Source organism: Aedes aegypti, chromosome 3 (assembly GCF_002204515.2).
Source record: "Aedes aegypti strain LVP_AGWG chromosome 3, AaegL5.0 Primary Assembly, whole genome shotgun sequence".
NCBI classification, from domain to species: domain Eukaryota; kingdom Metazoa; phylum Arthropoda; class Insecta; order Diptera; family Culicidae; genus Aedes; species Aedes aegypti.
This window is the reverse complement of record NC_035109.1, coordinates 368,263,303-368,284,301: the sequence shown is the minus strand read 5'-3', so window position 1 is coordinate 368,284,301 and position 20,999 is coordinate 368,263,303. Positions and strand designations below refer to the sequence as shown.

Here is a 20,999-nt window from a genome sequence, read left to right as displayed (position 1 = left end):
AATTTTTCCCGCTCAAATAAGGGCTATATCATGTTTAAACTTTAATTTAAAAATTGGATCCATGAATGAACCTTGACACTTTTGATCGTGTTTGACGTTCGCTTAGTCGACAAAAACACCACAGGGGTTTTAGTTTCAACACTGGGGTTGTTCCTATCTGACATTTCGGAAGGGACACGGAAAACAAAATATACCCAAAAATTTGAGTTTAAGCCAAGGGGTGCGACAAAATCTGAAGAAACATAAAAAAATGTTTTTCGGATTTAAACCAACGGAAAACAATAAAAAATTGAGTAAACATGTGTTTCTGGGCTAAACTTAAGCGTTTAGCACTGAAATTGGGACCGGGCTTTAGGACCCTATTGTGACTAAACGGTTTTGAAGGTATTCGTATTGCTAGATCAAGCCGGCAGCACTGCCTGTGACACAACACGCGGACAGACATCCCACTCCCACCGCCACGCACTTGAAATTCATTCAAGCATCAGCCACTGACGGCTGCTGATGCGTAAGGCGTGTTTACTTTCCTTCATATAGCTTCCCTGATCGACCACGAACAACACACAATCGAAGTGAAATTTTTGTCTTTTACCACGTTAAAATGGCATTGTCGTGACAAATTTGCACATCTCCCGGACGGTTTCAGCAAAAGGAAGCGAAAGGCGTTGGTGGGTTGACCAGGTGAGTGCGGGTAAGGGACAGAAATTTGGACGATCGTGTAATTTACGTAAGCTTCCGATGGATGGTCATGGTTTCCAACGCGAGTGAGGATAGAGCCCTGACAGGGGTAGTCCATGAATGACGTGGCATTTTAGAAGGAGAGGGAGTATTTACGATTTTGTGACGAGGTGGATGAAGAGGTCTTTAACTAGCGGACGTAGTATATTTAATCAATGTTGATCGATTAAAACAAAAGAACTTAAAAGAATTAGTTATATGCCTCTAGTTTCAATCAAACAGAAGCTTTTAAATACCAAATTTTAACTATCTATTATAATTTAAAATTTGATAAGGTGAGATTCTTGTATTTATTGTCGAACTTACTCAATCGACTTTCAGAAGATATCAAAAATAACCAGACATCCAGCCAATTACAGCAAAGATTATTAAGTTACATCGAAAATAGTAATTAAAGGAATACTGCACGCTAGTGATGTAAATCTCCAGTATCTATAAGAAGTCAGCAATTGGCAATAGTTGACAACTATAGTTAATTATCAATTGGAGCTGGTAACACCACATTGATTTTGTAATGAAACAAGTTGAATGAAAACAGGGGAGTTTTTTTTTAAGAAAACAAGATATGAAAAAAAAACAAAGAACAGCTTTGACTCAAAATATTGCAAAAGTATTTGGTGGTGAGGGTGTGATAGTGTAGAAATCAGTGAATAAAATGCTTCATCATTTATGGATGGACCCACTGCTGCTTGGTTGTATGAAAAGTATGTTTGCATTCCACGCGCTTCTTGCGAACCATCAGGTAAAAGCAAGGCCTGAGGCTGAGGTTTGGCGGCATTGGTGACTATGAAACAAGTTTTTTTTGTGTGTGAAATGAATAATTATATACGATTTCGCTGCGCAAGAAGGATTTAAGCATCTTTTCGTAAAGCATTAGCATATGGATTACCACTCACTATGCGGCAGATGCAGGGTGTGATTTCGGTTGTGGGCTGGGACCTGTTGCCGATCCAGGTGGAGAAACACGCGGATGTTGCTACGTCACAAGGTCAATTCCGATTCAATGTTAACAGCGAAACCAGAATTGAGCGAAATGCTGCTCTCGATTTAGTATCGTATCAGTCGGTCATGGACCCTGGAGCAGTTTACATGGTGGCCCAAGGCAAAGTTGAAGAATATGCACTTATCCATAGTAGTGGGTAGGTGTAGGTGTTACAATGGCTGCGTCGAAAAATGTTACAAAATAAGGTGAAATGTGAGTCGTGTGACTGGTTGTTGGCAGCGTTGGCATAAATCCACATGTCATACAGGTATAGGGACCCATGGCTAGTAGCAATTGTGAGTCTTAAAAATAGGTTTATATGGTTGAAAATAGAGACCAAAAAGATACTGAACAGGAATCAAAGAGACAAAAGACCATACAGGAACCAAAAGGAAAAAAAATATTAATCGATTTTTTTGTGACATTATTGCTAATATTATTTAAAGCATTTATCAAAATTTTTACCCAAGACTAATTCTGGTATTTGTAATAGGTTTTTCCTGGTATTAAATACTCCGAAGATCTCTTTAGGAATTCTGATTTTTTATCCATAAGCCGCGAAATTACTCCAGATATTCTACATTAAAAGGCCATGTGGCGTTCAATCGTTTTTGATCACGAAAAAGATTTAAATTGTAGATTTTTTTGTGTTTTGTTCTATTCCCGGTCACGTACGGTGAAGTGATTGAAAATGAATTTAGTGTAGTGACAACTACGGTGAAGTGGTATTTATAATAGCATTGTTTATAGTGAAATGCCACGAATAGTCACTTGTTGCATTCAATCGTTCTGGATCACAAAAAAGATTTAAATTGTAGAATTTTGTTTGTGTTTCTGAAAGAAATAAAATACAGATTTAAGCGCGGTTTTGATAGTAGATTTGGAATTTTCGCGCGAATATAAACTATTAAATTTTAATCAGGTTATCCCAATTATGATCTACACAGAAAAAATATTTAAATTTCAATGTAGTGTAAACTGAAGTCTACTGTAAAAATAAATCCAACTCGTGCATTATTACAGCATCATCTAAACTCCAATGAATATACATTCAATTTTCAAGTAAAAATGCTTGAGTATTACACGATCGTGCAAATTTAAAGTGTATTCGATTGAAAAATAATAGATTGGTCGTTGAAATCTAGGTGTATTTTGATGCTCCAAATATGTGCATGAAAATAAACTTAAATTTACAACACATTTTTAGCTGTGTGTGCCATTGAATGACATAGGATAGAATATCGTGGCTTTTAAAAGTTTTTTTGCAATTTCTCATCGTAATAGGCTGATTTTCAACACGCCAATCTGTCATGAAACGGCCTACTTTCCTAGACTGAAGAATGTAGGGCGGGAATAGTCATTACGCAACTGAAACCAGTGCTGTAATGATTCATTACGCAACGCTTTCTCATTACGCAACTGTTTTGAGTTGCGTAATGAATCATTACACAACCATTTTTCAGAAATTGTAAAATAATGATGAATGAATTCCGATATTATTTCTGATACTCTCAAGTGGTCTTCAGCGAAATTGCAAAAAATGTTGTACGTAACTCGTTGCAGAACTCGATTTTTACATCACTCGTCGTAATAATCCTACTCGGCAAGCCTCGTAAGATAAATTTACGACTCGTCCTGTAAAAATCATCATTCTGCAACTTGTTCCGTAAACTACTATTCGTGGACTACCGTAATCCGGAAGCAAATTGATCACTATTTAACAACTTTTTGTTGTGTTATCCTTCGGAATGGATCATTGAAGGTAGTTTTTGTCAGTTTGCGCCACTGTATATGGGATTGAACATTGTGACAGCATTGCTAGTCTGTCAAACACACAAGGCTACGGTGGCGCTATCCAATGTTGCTGAACAACGATCGGAAACGCGAGGCACGATGAATTTTCGTAGGCATCAAAACAGAATCTGCGAACAAACACAAACAACCGTTCGGGCGCTTCATTCGTTCGAGTTTCATTTTCGGATCGCTGTTTCTCCCGACGGGATCATCGGGTTATTTTCCATCACTCGGTAATGTGAACGGTACGATCCACGCTGCCTGCTCTTCGCGAAGAGCAGGAAAATATTCATTTCGATCATCTTCATGCGGGCTCGCAACAATCACGCTAAACTTGCTCCGCTCAAAAATTAGTGTCGAGCGCACAAAATTGGCCCTTTTTTCGGGCAGCATAAATTCTGTGCAAAGGGGATGTACACAGTTTTGCGCAAACGGTGGTTAACAAAACTGAATGAGTGAAATGCGCACAGAGGAGGAACGCTTGGAATGCGGAATACGCTTCCATTTTTGTTTTTGCTTCTGAAAACATTGAAAATACATTCAAGTTTTGAAGTTTTCAGAGAATTTTTCAACATAAAAAAAACAATCCAATTTTAAAATTTTACAGAGATTTTTTCATTTGAATAGCCGAAGCGGAAGCAAATGGGGAAAAAACTTCCGCATGTGCGACCATCTTCCGGCTTTTCGCTAGAAAACGTCACAGAAAACTCGCCATCTTACCAACAGCCAACTGTTTGCTGCCGCGCGGGAGATCATTGACAGTTTCGTTTCCATCGATACACGTCGGCAACTCACAGAATGAGTTCGACCTACACAGAATTTTCACTCAGTCAGCCAGTTCTGCATTGGTTGCCTCATGCTGTGTAGTTTTAACACATGCGCTGCGTGGAGCTGACTTAGCGTGGAGTGTTTGCTTGACTTTACGAGAAGAAGCAACCTTGCAATGAATCACGAGAATGAACAGCGCGTGGATAAATGAATCCTACGAGTGGTAAGGCTTCGCGAACCACTTATCGGTGTGTTCACTTTGCTTCTTCGGCGTTGCATCCGTTCGCTTTTTGCGATGCTCTTCGTGACGCAAAAATGAAAAATGAATTTAAGCGAATGTTGGATCGCGAAGATGCGTCGATCATTGTTCACGAAGAAGATCCATCGCAACATTGGCGCTATCTTTGTTTTTCATTTTAATTCATTAAGATACACGCAAACAAATTTTCTTGTATAATCTACCGAATCCATTGTAGAATTAAGAACTGCACCAACGATTTTCAACCGACTACAAAAATCTGTTAAGTTTACTATAATCTGGTAAAAATCACTGAGCAGTGCAGTAAACTTGACTATGTCCATAGTAGCATCTACTACAAAGCATTGTATTTCAATCCATGACACCCACCATACAACAAAAGAATGATGCTAAACTTCTCAAATCTATAATGTTTCTAGTCATAAATACTACAAATCTGGTTAAATTAACAGAAGAAATTTTTTTGTGTAGTGATGTTGACTATATTTTGGTAGAGTTAACAGATTAATGTAGTCGGTTGAAAATCGTTGGTGCAGTTCTTAATTCTACCACGGATTCAGTAGTTTCTACAATAAAATTCATTTCAGTGTAACATCTAAACTGATAACACTGAATCAACAATTTCACGCCACAAAACTCGGTTCGTGGCCGCATCAGCCCCACGCTCGCCAAACCGATACGTACTTGATCCGCCCACCTAGCTCGCTGCGCTCCACGCCTTCTTGTACCAACCGGATCCGACACGAATACCATCTTTGCAGGGTTGCAGTCCGGCATTCTTGAAACATGCCCTGCCCATCGTATCCTTCCAGCTTTGGCCACCTTCTGGATACTGGATTCGCCGTAGAGTTGGGCGAGCTCGTGGTTCATCCTTCGCCGTCACACACCGTTTTCCTGCACACCGCCAAAGATCGTCCTAAGCACCCGACATTCGAAGACTCCAAGTGCTTGCAAGTCCTCGAGCATCGTCCACGTTTGATGCCCGTAGAGGACTACCGGCCTTATGAGCGTTTTGTACATGGTACATTTGGTGCGGGTGTGAATCTTTTTTGACCTCAGCTTCTTATGGAGGCCATAGTAGGCCTGACTTACACTGATGATGCGCCTCCGTATTTCACGGCTAATGTTATTGTCGGCCGTCAGCAAGGATCCAAGGTAGACGAACTCATCGACCACCTCGAATCCCCGTCCATCGTAGCACTGCTACCTAGGTGATAGACGACGGAAGATGATCTGGGATAATACTTTGTAGGCCGCATTTAGAATGGTGATCGCTCGAAAGTTCTCATAATCTAACTTGTCGCCTTTCTTGTAGATGGGACATATTACTCCTTCCTTCCACTCCTCCGGTAGCTGTTCTGTTTCCCACATTGTGCCTATCAGCCGATACAGACAAATGGTCAGCCTCTGCGGGCCCATCTTTATGAGTTCAGCTCCGATACCATCCTTACCAGCAGCTTTATTGTTCTTGATCTGGTGAGTGGCATCCTTATAACCTCCCTCAAAGTGGGGGCTGGTTGGATTCCATCCTCCGCAGTACCGACGAAGGCATTTCCTCCGTTGTCCCGACCTTCATTGCCTGTGCCCTCAGCGCCATTAAGATGTTCGTCGAAGTACTGCTTCTAACTTTCGATCACCTCACGCTCGTTCGTCAAAATGCTCCCATCCTTATCCCTGCACATCTCGGCTCACGGCACGAAGCCGTTGCGGGATGCGTTGAGCTTCTGATAAAACTTGCGTGTTTCTTGAGACCGGCACAGCTGTTCCATCTCCTCGCACTCCGACTCCTCCAGGCAGCGTTTTCCCAAAAGAGGCGGGTCTGCTGTTGCCGTTTCCGACTATAACGCTCCACGTTCTGCCAGGTCCCTTGCTGCAGCATGACCGCCCGCGCTGCGTTCTTCTCCTAGAAAATCTGCCTACATTCCTCGTCGAACCAATCGTTCCGTCGACTCCGTCCCACGTACCCGACGTTGCTCTCAGCTGCATCGTTGATGGCTGCTTTCACTGTTCCCCAGCAGTCCTCAAGAGGGACTTCATCCAGCTCACCCTCTTCCGGTAATGCAGCGTCGAGGTGCTGCGCGTATGCAGCTGCGATAACCGGTTGCTCAAGCCGCTCTAGGTCATACCGGGGCGGTCGTCGGTACCGTACGTTGTTAACGACGGAGAGTTTTGGGCGCAGTTTGACCACCAGATAGTGGTCGGAGTGGATGTTAGCGCCACGATAGATCCTGACGTCGATGATGTCGGAGAAGTGCCGTCCATCAATCAGAACGTGGTCGATTTGTGATTCTGTCTGCTGTGGAGATCTCCAGGTGTATCGGTATGGAAGGCTGTACTGGAAGTAGGTGCTACGAATGGCCATATTCTTGGAGGCGGCGAAATCAATTAGTCGTAGGCCATTTTAGTTCGTCAGCCGGTGGGCGCTGAACTTTCCAATCGTCGGTCTGAACTCCTCCTCCTGGCCAACCTGAGCGTTCAGATCTCCTATGACGATTTTGACGTCGTGACTTGGGCAGCTGTCGTACTCGCGTTCGAACTGCGCGTAAAAAGCGTCTTTATCATCATCAGTGCTTCCGGAGTGAGGGCTGTGCACGTTTATTATGCTGAAGTTGAAGAACCGGCTTTTGAGCCTCAACTTGCACATTCTCTCATTGATCGGCCAGTACCCGATCACGCGCCTCTCCATATCACCCATCACTATAAAAGCTGTTCCCAGCTCGTGTGGGTTACCGCAGCTCTGGTGGATGGTATGGTTACCTCTAAGCGATCGCACCATTGAACCCTTCCAACACACTTCCTGCAGCGCTACGATGCCGAATCCGCGGTCCTTCAGCGCGTCGGCGAGTATGCGTGTGCTCCCGATGCAGTTGAGAGATTTACAGTTCCACGTAGCGAGCTTCCAATCGCTAGTCCCTTTCCGTCGCTGTGGTCTCCGCCGATTGTCCCGGTACGTATTCTCTCGTTGATTATTCGTTGCTTGATGTTTTTACGGCTGGCTTGCAGGGCCTGACACTAACCCCCTAGATTTCCGGAGGACCATTCCCCCTAAATGTTCGGAGGGCCATAGTGCGCAGTTTAGCTTAGAGTCCTTCTCTGGCACTCGGACGATGATCAGCCGCCCCTGACATGGGGAACAGACGCCGTTGTGAGCCGCTCCTAATATGGCAAACCCCCCTTCCCTGTCAGCATACAACCAAAGTTCCCACCGGGGGTTAGTTACCCGATCTTCGCCAAGGTTACTCGTACCCCGGCCAGTACCGCGAGGAGGTAGCGAGTTGCTGGGGCTAAGGACCGCACAGAGGGGTCTATTTTATTCCTTCAGATACGCGAGGCACCAATGGTACGCCATGCCCAGCCATTTACCTTGAACCATCTTTGTTTTCCGTAGCGGCCGTTTTGGTTATTTTAATGATCCATTCAAATATTGCCAAATAAATTTCGATAAAATCAGTACTCCATTGATCTTTATCTGTTTATGTAATCGCCTTTTTATGAAATAATATTTAAAGATAGTTTTAATATAAAAAAAATGAAGTGACAAAGCAGGTTTAAGAATAAAAATATTCCCTATTTACTAAATTTGGGTCTCCTGAATCAGAAAATTATGCCCAAACTCTTACAACTCGAGGATTTGATCATTTTATAGCAAAATTAAACTTTTGACAATCTGCATAATACGCCTGAATGTATGCAATTTTCCTAGAAATAAGCACATTGTTCGAGAATAAACGGTTTTATGAGCAAAAAACTATACGTGTTATTTTATATGATATCAAAAATGATTTAAGTAATTTAGAATTAAGCTTACACATTCAAACCATGTAGGCATAGCAGCAGTGCATTATTGAGCACCGTCATTTAAAACGGTGGTGCTTACACCTTCAAAAACTGTGAATATATCTATGCCAAACTGACCCTAATAAAAATGAAATAGTTCAAAATCATCATCAGAAATCTATAAACTAGAAAACATGGAATGTATGTGATGCCAACGAAACCTTCAGCATCATCGGAAGGAAATGTTATGTCTTGAATACATTTCGAGATAGAACAATTTTATCCGGAACTCAAAAATTTATTTAGTAGTTGTTGCAAATATTTGTTGAGCATGAGCATGAGCATAGATGACCGTGCAATTCGTAGTTGCTACTCCGTGATTGACCAGAACAATCGAAGTTGCACAGGGAATTTATGAATGGGGCTTGCCATTCTTCAATGTGCACAAATCGAGAGCTCAAATTTTAAATGTCAATAAGGGCGTCGGCCACGTCCTTACGGTCATCGGGGAAGGGAAGGAATGTTAGTTAGACAACCGTTATTACTAGAGACCGAGTATACCTCTGCATCTCCACAGTTGTCATGGAAAGGATATTGGGTTAGTGGGATAAGGTAAAGATCTGGGAGTCACAAATGGTTGGTGATGCGATCCATGATATAATCACGCCTAATCGGATTCGCGATATAATTCGATAAACGCATTGTACCCCGAACAAGTGTTCATCACTCGCCCACGCAAGAGCAAGCGACTCAATCAATAAATCAAACACTACTAACGATCCGCGGCGCTTTTTCATTTCACTACTCGACCGACGCGCGACATGTTTGATCCTGCCCTCGTCACCCGCCCCCCGCAGGAGCAATCGTCAAGGTCGAAAGATCAAACAGAACTCAGTAGTTGTTGCAAATATTCGTTCTAGAATTACTCTCTGGACAAAATCTGAGAAGAACTCTCTAAAAGTTCATCTAAGTGATCTATAGAAAATCTTTGGAAGAATTTCTGATTATTGTAATTATTTAATAAATACTTCGAAGAATCCTCGACAAAAATCTGAATAAATCTTAGGCCGTTCATGATGTTATAACTTGTGTTTTGAAACCATACTTTTAATTTTGAAACATATAAAAATTGCTTTCGTAAAAGGAATAGTTACATATTAAAACTGGATTTTTTTACAGATAACGTTTCCTGTTTTCACTAATCAAAAACAACAACGACACAACGATGTGGCCAACGAGACGCCTACTGAAGTACGGTTTCGTGGGAGGTTCCCTGGTGGGAACCGCCCTCAGCCTGCATGCAAACGACTACGATGTGAACTCGATCGGTATCGTTCGGCTAGGTCGAGCGGGTGCGACCGTGTTCGACATCGCAACCACCTACAAGACGAATCTCTACAAGCAGGAGTGGCCCGACAAAAAGGACCCAGCCTACCTTAAACTGAAAAGCGAAACGCATAAAATTGCGGCGGAGAAACTGCTGGAGTTGTGTCGTACAAACAGGGGTGTCTACATCAAGGTCGGCCAACATATCGGCGCCCTGGAATACCTCCTGCCTTACGAATACGTCCAAACGATGAAGATCCTACACAGCAACGCGCCTCAGAATCCCATCGAAGATCTGTACAAAGTAATCCGACAAGATTTGAAAGTGAATCCGGAGGAGATTTTCTCATCGTTTGACCCAGAACCACTCGGCACAGCTTCGCTCGCCCAGGTGCACCGTGCAACTTTGAAAGATGGAACTGAAGTAGCCGTAAAAGTGCAGCATCCTTACGTACGGGGGAACTCTATCGTAGACATCAAGACCATGGAAGTGCTAGTCAAATTAGTATCGTGGGCATTCCCTGATTTCAAGTTCCAATGGCTGGTGGATGAAACCAAACGAAACCTCCCCGTTGAGATGGACTTTGAACACGAAGGTCACAATGCAGAAAAAGTGGCCGAAATGTTCAAGGATTACAAGTGGCTTAAGATTCCGAAAATCTATTGGCAATACACGACCCCCCGAGTGTTGATGATGGAGTTTCTGAAGGGAGGTCAGGTCAATGACGTCGAATACATCGACAAGGAGAAGATCGACAGGTACGACATTGCTAACAAAATCGGACAACTGTACTCGAATATGATCTTTCTGAAGGGATTCGTCCATAGCGATCCCCATCCGGGTAACATTTTGGTCAGGAAGTCGGACAAAGGCGGCACCGAGGTGATACTTCTCGATCATGGCCTGTACGCAAATCTGACGGAAAAGTTCCGCTACGAATACTCGAAGCTGTGGCTCAGCATATTGAAGGTAGATCAGATGGGCATGAAGAAACACGCACAAGCCCTTGGTGTTCAGGGAAGCATGTGGGGTCTGTTTGCATGTATGGTTACCGGCCGGCCGTGGAACTCGGTAATTAGCGGTATTGATCGGGTGAAACAGGATGATGCAGAGGTTGGTAGTTTTGGTCAAATATTTTCTTGAATTATTGACCGAAATTTTCTTAACATTTTCAGAAAGAACTTATCCAAAAAGAAGGCAAGCTGGTAATCCCACACATTTCGGACGTGTTGGAAAAGGTTGACCGACAGATGTTGCTGGTGTTGAAAACGAACGACCTCATTCGGGGCATCGAAACCACCCTCAAGACCCAGAACCGGATGACCGCCTTCTGGGTGATGAGCAAGTGCTGCATCAAGAGCGTCGGCAGCCGGGAGTATCTGGATGCGCCGGATCCGTGGAAAAAGTTGTCGACATGTCTGCGCGAAAATTGGGCCATCTTCAAGCTTAACGTGTATTACCTTTACCGAGGGCTGGTCACGTTACATTTCTTCTCGTCGTTGAAGATGATTTTCTAGTTGAAGCTAGGTAGAAAATTATAGGACGAAAATGACAACTAGAAACTAGAATGTGGGCATTCAAGGTGTCGGGTATAAGCTTAGGAAAATCAAACAGTTTTGAGGTTGTTGAGCTACTGCCTCCGATAATGTTAGTTTAGCAACGATCAGAATATTACCAGCCAGATTTCCAAACAAATGATGTACAGTTTTATAAAGAATGTTGAAAATTATTGTTTCCACAGCTTGTTAGATCATGTTTAAAGTTTATGTGAAATGTGAATTTACTATGCTTTGAATACTTACTCAAAAGAAAAATATCTCTTTCTATTTTGGATGACATACGATGAGAGGGGGGACAAGAAGATGACATTCTAGTTCGTTCGCCAATCATCGTCTCCCTGCTCATGTGCACAATTACATATCTTAGCAAAATTATCTTCCAAAACGGAAAGAGTCGGTAACGGGCATAGTTCGATACCATATGCCAAAGTGCCAAGTACTATCCTGGAACAAGTCAACGAATTCATCTACTTGATGTTTATTGATCACGAAAAAGCATTTGGCCTATCATAGCGTCTATAATAAAGGTTAATATTCGCTTGCATTGTGAGCAAGGTTTTTTGAAAAGCATGTTTTCCGCCTGTTCCCCATTCAGGGTAAAATAAGCCATCCAACGGGGCAGTATGAGCCACCTCATTTATTCCAATTATTTTTAGTCAAAACATTACAGACAAGAGCTAATGATGACCATTACAGTATTAGAAAAAAAAGTTTTCAAAGATGCTTAACTTACAGTAGGTGACAAAAGTTAATAATCAAATGCTGTTTTTATTTTATTTTATTTTATTGATGCACAAGGGGGTCAGGGGCCAAGTCTCCAGCATAAGTTTGAAAACTCACACCGTTCATAATACACCGGGGGGTTTTGGAGTTTAGGAAGTAGGCAACGCAACATCTTTGACCAGAAGGTTCTTTAAGTTTTTCTTCTACTCTTGACTTCCAATACACGTATGAATGATGCAAGGCCAAAAGAACACGAATCAGTCATACATATAGCGGTAGTGAAGTGTTTTGCCTAAGGATATGGGAAAGGAGGGATTTTGGGTGGTGTTTTGTAAATAGCTCTGTAGAACAAGTTTGTTATTAGTTAAAAATTTAGTTAATCTGATTCACCTTGCAATCAGTAATAAGAATATTTACAAAAACATGATACTTAACTTTTCTCGGCCAATACGCTGCCACGTCTTTCCTCTCCAATGGATTTTTCCTCGTTGTAATGGCGGGTTAGATATGAAAACAAGGATAAAGAGAGAAGAAATGTTAGTGATTGTTACATGCTTTATTGCTGTATTGGGCTACAATGAAATCATAGAAAATTCGCTCTTTGGATTCCCATGATAACAATTCCCATGCAGCTTACGAGAAACTCCATGGCAATGATCACTGTACGCCATGTGCGGCATTCAGGACATCTCAACAATACTGAGGACGAACAAAAAATGAATTCAAAAGAGCGAAAACCTCAATGTTTCAATGTAGGACAATTCAGCTTTAATGCATGTGAGAAGTTCTTGGTGATATTCTCACAACGGCCATTCAGAATGGTTCGACGGATGTAGATAAAAGATCATTATGATAAAATTAACGCGACGACATGTTAGTGAACTCAGAACGATTATTGTATTTGCAACTGTTAATTTCGATAGTTAAACTTAGGGTCAGTTATTGTATATAACTTTATAGATAAGCAGAAGTATAGCACGAACGCGAAGTAATGACCTTCCATCCCATCTTCAAGTGCTCCCCACAAGCACAACACTTCATTCTGGCACTTTAGAACGTCCATGTTGTAACTTGTTCACACAAGAAATCTGCCTCGACCGAGTTGGCAGAACGCGCTCATACCCCTTTCTGAACCAAAGGACAGGGTTAATAATCAAATGCTGTTTTTCCATACAAATTGCTCAAGTTTTGGGATCTATATCTCAGCTTTTGGTAGTCTGGATTGGCTGAAATTTTGATGACAAACAAATAACCTGAAGTTTTGTCCGTAGTGAAATCTTTACATTTCACTATTTTTTCAGATACAAGTTAGTAACCCAGTAATTAAAAAACGCTAAGTTGTAAGTAGGTGGTGTGTTGTTGACCCGGGCTAAGATCTACATATTGTAGCCTTGTTGTAGCTTTTCTAGTTAATACTTATAAGTGACTGTTGGAAGAGTATAACAGAGTAACAAGCCACTAAGACCCACCTACCGTTTTGATTCATATTACGGACAGCTTTAAATTCCGAACACTGCTTTGTATGGGAAACATTTCACACGAAATGTTTCAATTTCCGCCATTCAGAAGTTCTCACTTTCAAGGCTCGTTTTAACAAGATAGATATCTATAAAAATTTACAATGCTCAACTTCCTTAAGCGTCTCTCTAGTGATTTAACGATTTCATTTGATGATTTGACTTTTCCATTTATGTTTTGTTTGACCGGTCCGGAATTCGAATCGAAGTGTGCGGAATATGAGGCAAAAGTAAAGAAGCGTCTGTAATAAGAATCATGTAAAGTCCACACATTTCTATTTATTTAAAATTATTCATGTTTCGGAATCGAAATCTTCACTCGCCATTCGAAAGTTAAGGGGTTTGAAGGTTCGATAACGTGGAAGAATCATACGGAGTGATTTATTTTACATGCTTTTTTGTGAGTTATACTTCACTGGGGCCTTAAGTGGTGAGTGAAGATTTCGATTTCGAAACATGAATAATTTTTAATAAATAGAAATTTGTGGACTTTACATGATCCTTATTACGGACGCTTCTTTACTTTTGCCTCATATTACAAACACTTCGAAGAATGCATTCAACAGCGCAAGCTGGGAAGCAATAGTACACGCGCTTCACCGCCTCAAGGTACCGGTGCAGTTGTGTAAGCTTCTAGAAAGCTATTTTGATGGTAGGATTCTACTGTATGACACAGAGGAGGGGCAGAAAAGCGTTCAAATTACCGCGGGAGTACCTCAAGGTTCAATCCTGGGCCCGCTGTTATGGAATGCGATGTACGATGACGTACTGAGGCTGCCCCTTCCGACGGGTGTTAAGATTGTTGGCTTCGCCGACGATATCACCCTAGTGGTCTATGGTGAATCGATGGAGGAAGTAGAGTTGACAGCAGCGCACTCTATTTCCCTGGTTGAGGAATGGATGAAGTCTAGGAAACTAGGACTGGCCCGTCACAAGACTGAGGTGGTGGTGGTCAACAACCGCAAGTCCGAGCAACGGGCGCTTATCTCGGTAGGTGATTGCACCATAGAGTCCAAACGATCCCTTAGGCATCTTGGGGTAATGATTGATGACAAGCTGAGCTTCGCTAGCCACGTTGAATATGCCTGTAAAAGGGCATCTACGGCTATAGCGGCGCTTTCGAGGATGATGTCTAACAGCTCTGCTGTAATTGCCAGCAAACGCAAGCTGCTGGCAAGCGTGGCGCTATCCATACTAAGGTATGGAGGACCAATCTGGTCAAAAGCGCTTATAACGAGAAGAAACCTAAAGCGGTTGGAAAGCACGTACAGGATAATGTGCTTAAGAGTAGCAAGTGCATACCGGACGGTATCTAAAGAGGCCGTGTGCATCATAGCCGGGATGACGCCCATCGGGCTCATCATCAAGGAAGATGCTCAATGCTTCAACCAAAGGGGTACCAGAGGAGTCCGCGACACGTGTAAAGAGGAAACGCTCAGAAGCTGGCAGCAGGAATGGGATAACTCCACTAAGGGTAGATGGACCCATCGGCTAATACCAAATGTGTCAGATTGGTATGGTAGAAGCCATGGGGAAGTGAACTTCCACCTGACGCAGTTTCTGTCAGGACATGGTTGCTATAGACAGTACCTGCATAGGTTCGGGCACTCAGAATCTCCTGCGTGCCCCAATTGTGCTGGTGTAGAGGAAACAGCGGAGCATGTCGTGTTCGATTGCCCCCGTTTCATTGTTGTGAGAGGTCGCATGCTCACTACATGCGGAGGGGACACGTCCCCCGACAATATTATAGAGAGAATGTGTGCGGATGCCGAGTGCTGGAATGCAGTAACTACGGCTGTCACTCACATTATGTTAGAATTGCAGCGTCTATGGCGCGCCGACCAAGAGTTGGCTGCAGAGGATTAGCCCTGCCGAGGCTGGTCCCTTGTAACATTGTTTAAGTCGGCTAGGAGAAGCAGTTTGCCTAGGCTACTTCTGCTACACGTGTTGTGCTATATGCACTGGTCCCTTCCCGAAGAAATACCGTAAGGTGGTTCCGGGGAGATGAGGGTCTGAGTCCAAGGGTCATGTCGATGCTCTGTTCACCACTTGAGCAATTCTAAATGAATTGCTTATGCACAGTGCATAGGCTGGTTTTAGCGGGTCGTCGTTGGTGCGTCATCCCCGCATTCCCTGAGTTATCTTCTCAGGGGATCTGTTTGCAGTTTTCCCCCTTGTAAAAAACAAAAAAAAAAAAACAAACACTTCGATTCGAATTCCGGACCGGTCAAACAAATCATAAATAGAAAAGTCAAATCATCAAATGAAATCGTTGAACCACCACTAGAGAGACGCCTAAGGAAGTTGAGCATTATAAATTTTTATAGATATCTATGGAAAATGCTTGTTAAAACTATCCTTGAAAGTGAGAACTTTTGAAAGGCGGAAATTGAAACATTTCGTGTGAAATGTTTCCCATGCAAAGCAGAGTGTCCGGAATTTAAAGTTGTCCGTAATATGAAGCTTCCGTGTGAAGCTTCAGCACAAGCAATATTGGAATAAAAGCATTTGACAAATCTGTCAAAGCAGAATTGCAGTCTCTTGGTATTCATGTTGACTGGACACTGCCATATGTGTGTTATAGCTGTGATTTCTATTAAGGAATTTCGTATCGTATAATTATCCAGTTTTCGTGCGATTGCGATCCCAATTGCTTGGTAAACACTAATTACCAAGTATAATACTGATTTCAGAAACCTGAATCTTCAAAACATTCTGTTAATCTTAATTCGCTGTGGTAATAAGCTACATGCTCTCTTTACGTTCATGCGTTTTGCAGTGCCCTTTTTAGGGCGCTGTTCGAACCCATTGTGGTATGGAGCTACATGCTCTCATTTCGTTTATGCGATTTTTCATCTTCAAGGGACCCAGTTCTATTTCCTCCCATTTTCCCTTCCCTCTCCTCACCCATCGGGTAGATGATGAAATAGGTTCAAATATGGCGATGGTACTATTGGAGATTCAAGCCGCAGGGAAAAGACTTTTCCGGGAGAAAATAACTTGACACGTGTTCTAGTTAATGGTCGAACTACTAATGAAAATTTATTACAGGTTCATATTCTACAAGGGTGGTTGCTATGGAATGTACATAGCAACGGAATGATGTTGAATATATCAATGATTGCTTCGATTGCTTCAACACTCCTCCTCAACATCATGTGGTAGAATCCCTATGGCTTCTCGCAGTTGCTGTAGCTTCACCGCTCCCAAAGGCTTGGTAAGAAGATCCGCTTCCATCTGCTCCGTAGGACAGTACCGAATTGATACGATACCAGCCGACGCCAAATCCTTCACAAAGCAGTACTTGGTGTCGATGTGTTTTGATTTCCGAGAGATCCTATCCGCTGCTACGAGTGCAATGCAGCTCTGGTTGTCTTCATTGACCACTATGGGCAACGCCAGTTGCTCGCCCAAGTCGTCTACCAGTCGACGTACCCACTGCAGCTCTTGCAAGCATTCCGCTAGAGCGATGTACTCCGCTTCAGTGCTGGACAGGGACACGCACGTTTGCTTCCTGCTACCCCAGCCAACGAGTCCGCCACCGAACTTGAAAATATAGCCAGTGTTGGACTTCCTGTTGTCTACTTCGCCAGCCCAGTCTGCATCCACGAAGCACTCCACTTGAAGGTTATCACCACCACCCAGATGGAGCTCGTAATTTTCGGTGCCTTTGAGGTAACGTAGCACCCGCTTTGCCTCGTTCCAATCCGCCGTGGTTGGTTTCGTAACCCGACGCCCGAGTATCGAAGTCGAGATTGCAATGTCCGGGCGCGTATTGACAGCGATGTACAACAAAGCACCGATCAAACTTTGGTACTGTTGTCCATCTGCCAATGAGTCGCTATCCTCCTCCTTTTGTTGAACAAATCCGCTGGCCATCGGAACCCGGGACGCTTTGCAGTTCACCATGTTGAACCGCGATAGAAGCTTCCTCACGTACGACTTCTGATTAAGGAAGAATCGGTCAGCATCGCGTCGAACGTGGATTCCCAGAAAGAACGTCAAGTCACCTAACTCGACAATCTTGAAGCTCTTGCTCAAAACCGTGACCAGCTTCTGGTATTCTTGTTCCGTTCTGCACACGACAACGATATCGTCCACATAGATCAATATGTACGAGTACATGCCATTCACGATCCGCAAATAGAGGCACGGATCAGCCGAAGATTGATGGAATCCCATGCTCTTCAACGCCGCATCGATCCGCTGGTTCCATACCCGTGCAGCCTGCTTGAGTCCGTAGAGGCTTCGTTTCAAGAGACACACGGTATTCGGATCACCATTCGAGTACCCAGGAGGCTGCTTCATGTGGATCTCCTCCTGCAGCACGCCATACAGATACGCGGTCTTGATATCAATGTGCTTGACGAGCATTTGCCGTTTGCTTGCTATTGTCAGCACAGTACGGAATGTGATTTGCTTCACCACCGGAGCAAACACCTGATCGTAATCAGTTCCGTATTTTTGGGAAAAACCCTGTGCGACCAACCTGGCCTTGTATCGTACAGTTTTCCCCGATTCGTCCGGTTTACACTTGAATACCCACTTGCAGCCAACAACGTTGCCTCGTTGGGGTGCCTTTGTAAGGGTCCACGTCTCGTTGTCTCGTAGAGATGCCATCTCCTCGTCCATGGCTGCTTTCCACTTTTCGCTGTCCTGGCTCTCAATCGCTTCTCGATATGTACTTGGCTCAGTACACGTGTTCACAGCCAGGCCAATTGTATCGGTATACCGCCCTGGGGGTACACCGAAATTTTCCCTCTGCGAGCGCCGCAGATGATCACGAGTAACTGGAACGGCAACGCGCTCCTCCTGTACTGGTACTGCCTCGTTGGGGTCATCGTTGTCTTCATCGAATCCGAAAAATTCTTCTTCATCTTGAGAATCATCGCCTCTTCCTGCATTCTGGCCACAATCGTACAGTCGAACTGCAACCTGTTCGTCTTCGGTCGGGCACTCACCTGGTAGACTACGGACGGTTCCATCCTTCACGTTCTTGTCCTCATCGTCGAGCTCCAAGAAACGCACGTCACGGCTGATGACTATTTGGCCAGTAGAGGTATTCAGCAAACGATAAGCCTTGCTGTCCGACGCGTATCCGACGAAGGTCATTTTTGTCGCCTTCTCTTCAAACTTCTTCCTCTTTTGTGGCGGAGTCCACACGTAGGCACTGCAACCGAACACCTTCAGATGTTGCAAATCCGGTTTTGTACCGAACCAGATCTCGTGCGGAGTCGATCCGATCGCTGATGACGGCAACCGGTTCTGAAGATAAGCAGCGGTGTTCACTGCTTCCGCCCAGAAACGACGAGGTAAGCCAGCATCCAACAGCATACACAGACCCATTTCATTTAACGTTCTGTTTCTCCTTTCAGCCACGCCGTTCTGCTGTGGAGCGTAACCAGCGGTGAATTCTGCCTTGATTCCTTCCTCTGCGTAAAACTTACGCAACGCATTGCTGGTGTACTCGCCACCCCGGTCTGAACGGATGACCTTCGGCTTCCTTCCGAATTGAGTTTCGGTGAACCTGACATACTCACGTATCTTTTCGATGACCTCAGACTTCTCCTTCAAAAAATAGACGACTGTATAGCGGCTGTGGTCGTCAATCATCGTCATATAATATCGGCACCCGCCCGGCGATGTCGTCATAGGACCGCATACATCACTGTGAACGATATCTAGCACCGCCTTCGACTTCTTCTCGGCTGCTTGTGGAAACGGCGGACGTGCCATCTTCCCTTCGACGCAACTCTCACAAGTCATCCGGATACCACATGGCTTGATTTTCATTCCAGAAGCCAAACCACGCCGCTCAACTTCGCCAATCGCATCTGGATCTCGGTGGCCTAGTCGTCGATGCCACGTGTGCAAACAATCCGTGTTGTGCTGCTTATCACTCACCAACAACGATTTTTCGATCACATTCAGACGGTACAGGCCGCTTACGCGATCAGCCGTCGCAATCACTGACCCATCGTACACCAACCGACACTGATCCGCATCGAATTCCGCGCGCACACCTTTCTCTGCCAGCTTTGGCACCGAAATCAAATTGCCTTCGAGTCCCGGGGCAAAAATCACACCGGTCAACGTAATCGACACTTTTTCGTTGCGACAGTTCACGCATTCGATTTCACAGTCCCCGACACCTGCCGTACGCAGTACTTTACCATCGGCGGTCGAAATCTCCGGACGCACACTCTCATCGAGACGCACAAACGAATTGCGGTTTTTCGCCAAATGTGACGTCGCGCCCGAATCGATCACCCACGCACTCGCATCATGCTTACCGGACCGCACCATAAACGTGAACGACTTTGCGTCGTTTTCGCGCACTGTTTTGGCCTTAGCCTTTTCTCTCTTCGGATCCGCATTTCCGCCACACTCTGCCAGGTACGCCTTACAATTTCGCTTCCGGTGCCCTGGCTTGCCGCAGTGATAGCAGACGACACTTTTCTGCGACGCACTCGCTCCGCCGGTTCGCAGCACTTGCTCGTCGGAACCGGATCGTTTCCGAAGCTTCTCCGCTTCATCCAGCAGCTTTACCTTCACGAGGTCCAAGGTGAGCTCATCTTCGTTTCGCGCTTCCAGTGCCGTCGTCAGGGGATTGAACGACTCCGGAAGTCCCCGCAGTATCAGCGCCACCTTGAGGCACTCTTGCATCTCAAAACCGGAATTTTCGAGACGCGCATACTGCTTCTCAATTACCGCCAGGTAGGCCTCCATATTGTCACCTACCTTGAAATTCTGGTTCGTGATTTGACGGAGTAGGGTCACCCGTTGCCCCAACGTGGTCCTCTCGTGATGAGCTTTCAGAGCCGCCCACGTGTCCTTCGCCGTCGTCTTGTCACGAATCAACGCGTATTGGCTCTCATCCACCATCAAGTGAATCGTGGCCAACGTCCTCTCATCGCTATCGTTCCATGCGTCCGTTATCGGTTCCGGAGGAGTACCTGGTTCCACGTGCTTCCACAGCTGCTCCCTCCGCAGTAACGCTTTCACGGAGAACGACCATGCTTGGTAGTTCGAATTGTTCAATTTCACAATTTTCGCCCACTCCATCGCTTCGAGAAAAAACAGCAAACTCTTCACGCTTCAATTTTCCGATCACGAGCTTCCGGCTGGGCCAATAACCTATTGGAGATTCAAGCCGCAGGGAAAAGACTTTTCCGGGAGAAAATAACTTGACACGTGTTCTAGTTAATGGTCGAACTACTAATGAAAATTTATTACAGGTTCATATTCTACAAGGGTGGTTGCTATGGAATGTACATAGCAACGGAATGATGTTGAATATATCAATGATTGCTTCGATTGCTTCAACAGGTACAAATCTCCCAAATGGCCGGGAACGTGTCTCTGGAGCTGGCCTTCATCTTCTTCTTTCTAGCGTTACGTCCCCACTGGGACAGAGCCTGCTTCTCAGCATAGTGTTCTTATGAGCACTTCCACAGTTATTAACTGAGAGCTTACTATCCCAATGACCATTTTTGCATGCGTATATCGTGTGGCAGGTACGAATATACTCTATGCCCTAGGATGTCGAGAAAAT

General features: G+C 44.3%; 1 protein-coding gene across 2 annotated transcripts; it reads left to right on the top strand.

Moving 5' to 3' along the window:
- The first annotated feature begins 454 nt into the window (after nt 1-454).
- Nucleotides 455-11,459, top strand: LOC5579923 (uncharacterized aarF domain-containing protein kinase 1). 2 transcript variants are annotated; one of them, XM_001652160.2, is made up of 3 exons: nt 455-681; nt 9,498-10,758; nt 10,821-11,459. In XM_001652160.2, the coding sequence occupies exons 2-3, from the start codon at nt 9,544-9,546 to the stop codon at nt 11,160-11,162; spliced, it is 1,557 nt and encodes a 518-aa protein (XP_001652210.1). In that variant the 5' UTR covers nt 455-681; nt 9,498-9,543; the 3' UTR covers nt 11,163-11,459. The 2 variants fall into 2 exon arrangements, with proteins under 2 accessions (XP_001652210.1, XP_021705877.1); XM_021850185.1 differs by lacking the exon at nt 455-681 and adding an exon at nt 1,817-1,988.
- Nucleotides 11,460-20,999: the final 9,540 nt, after the last annotated feature.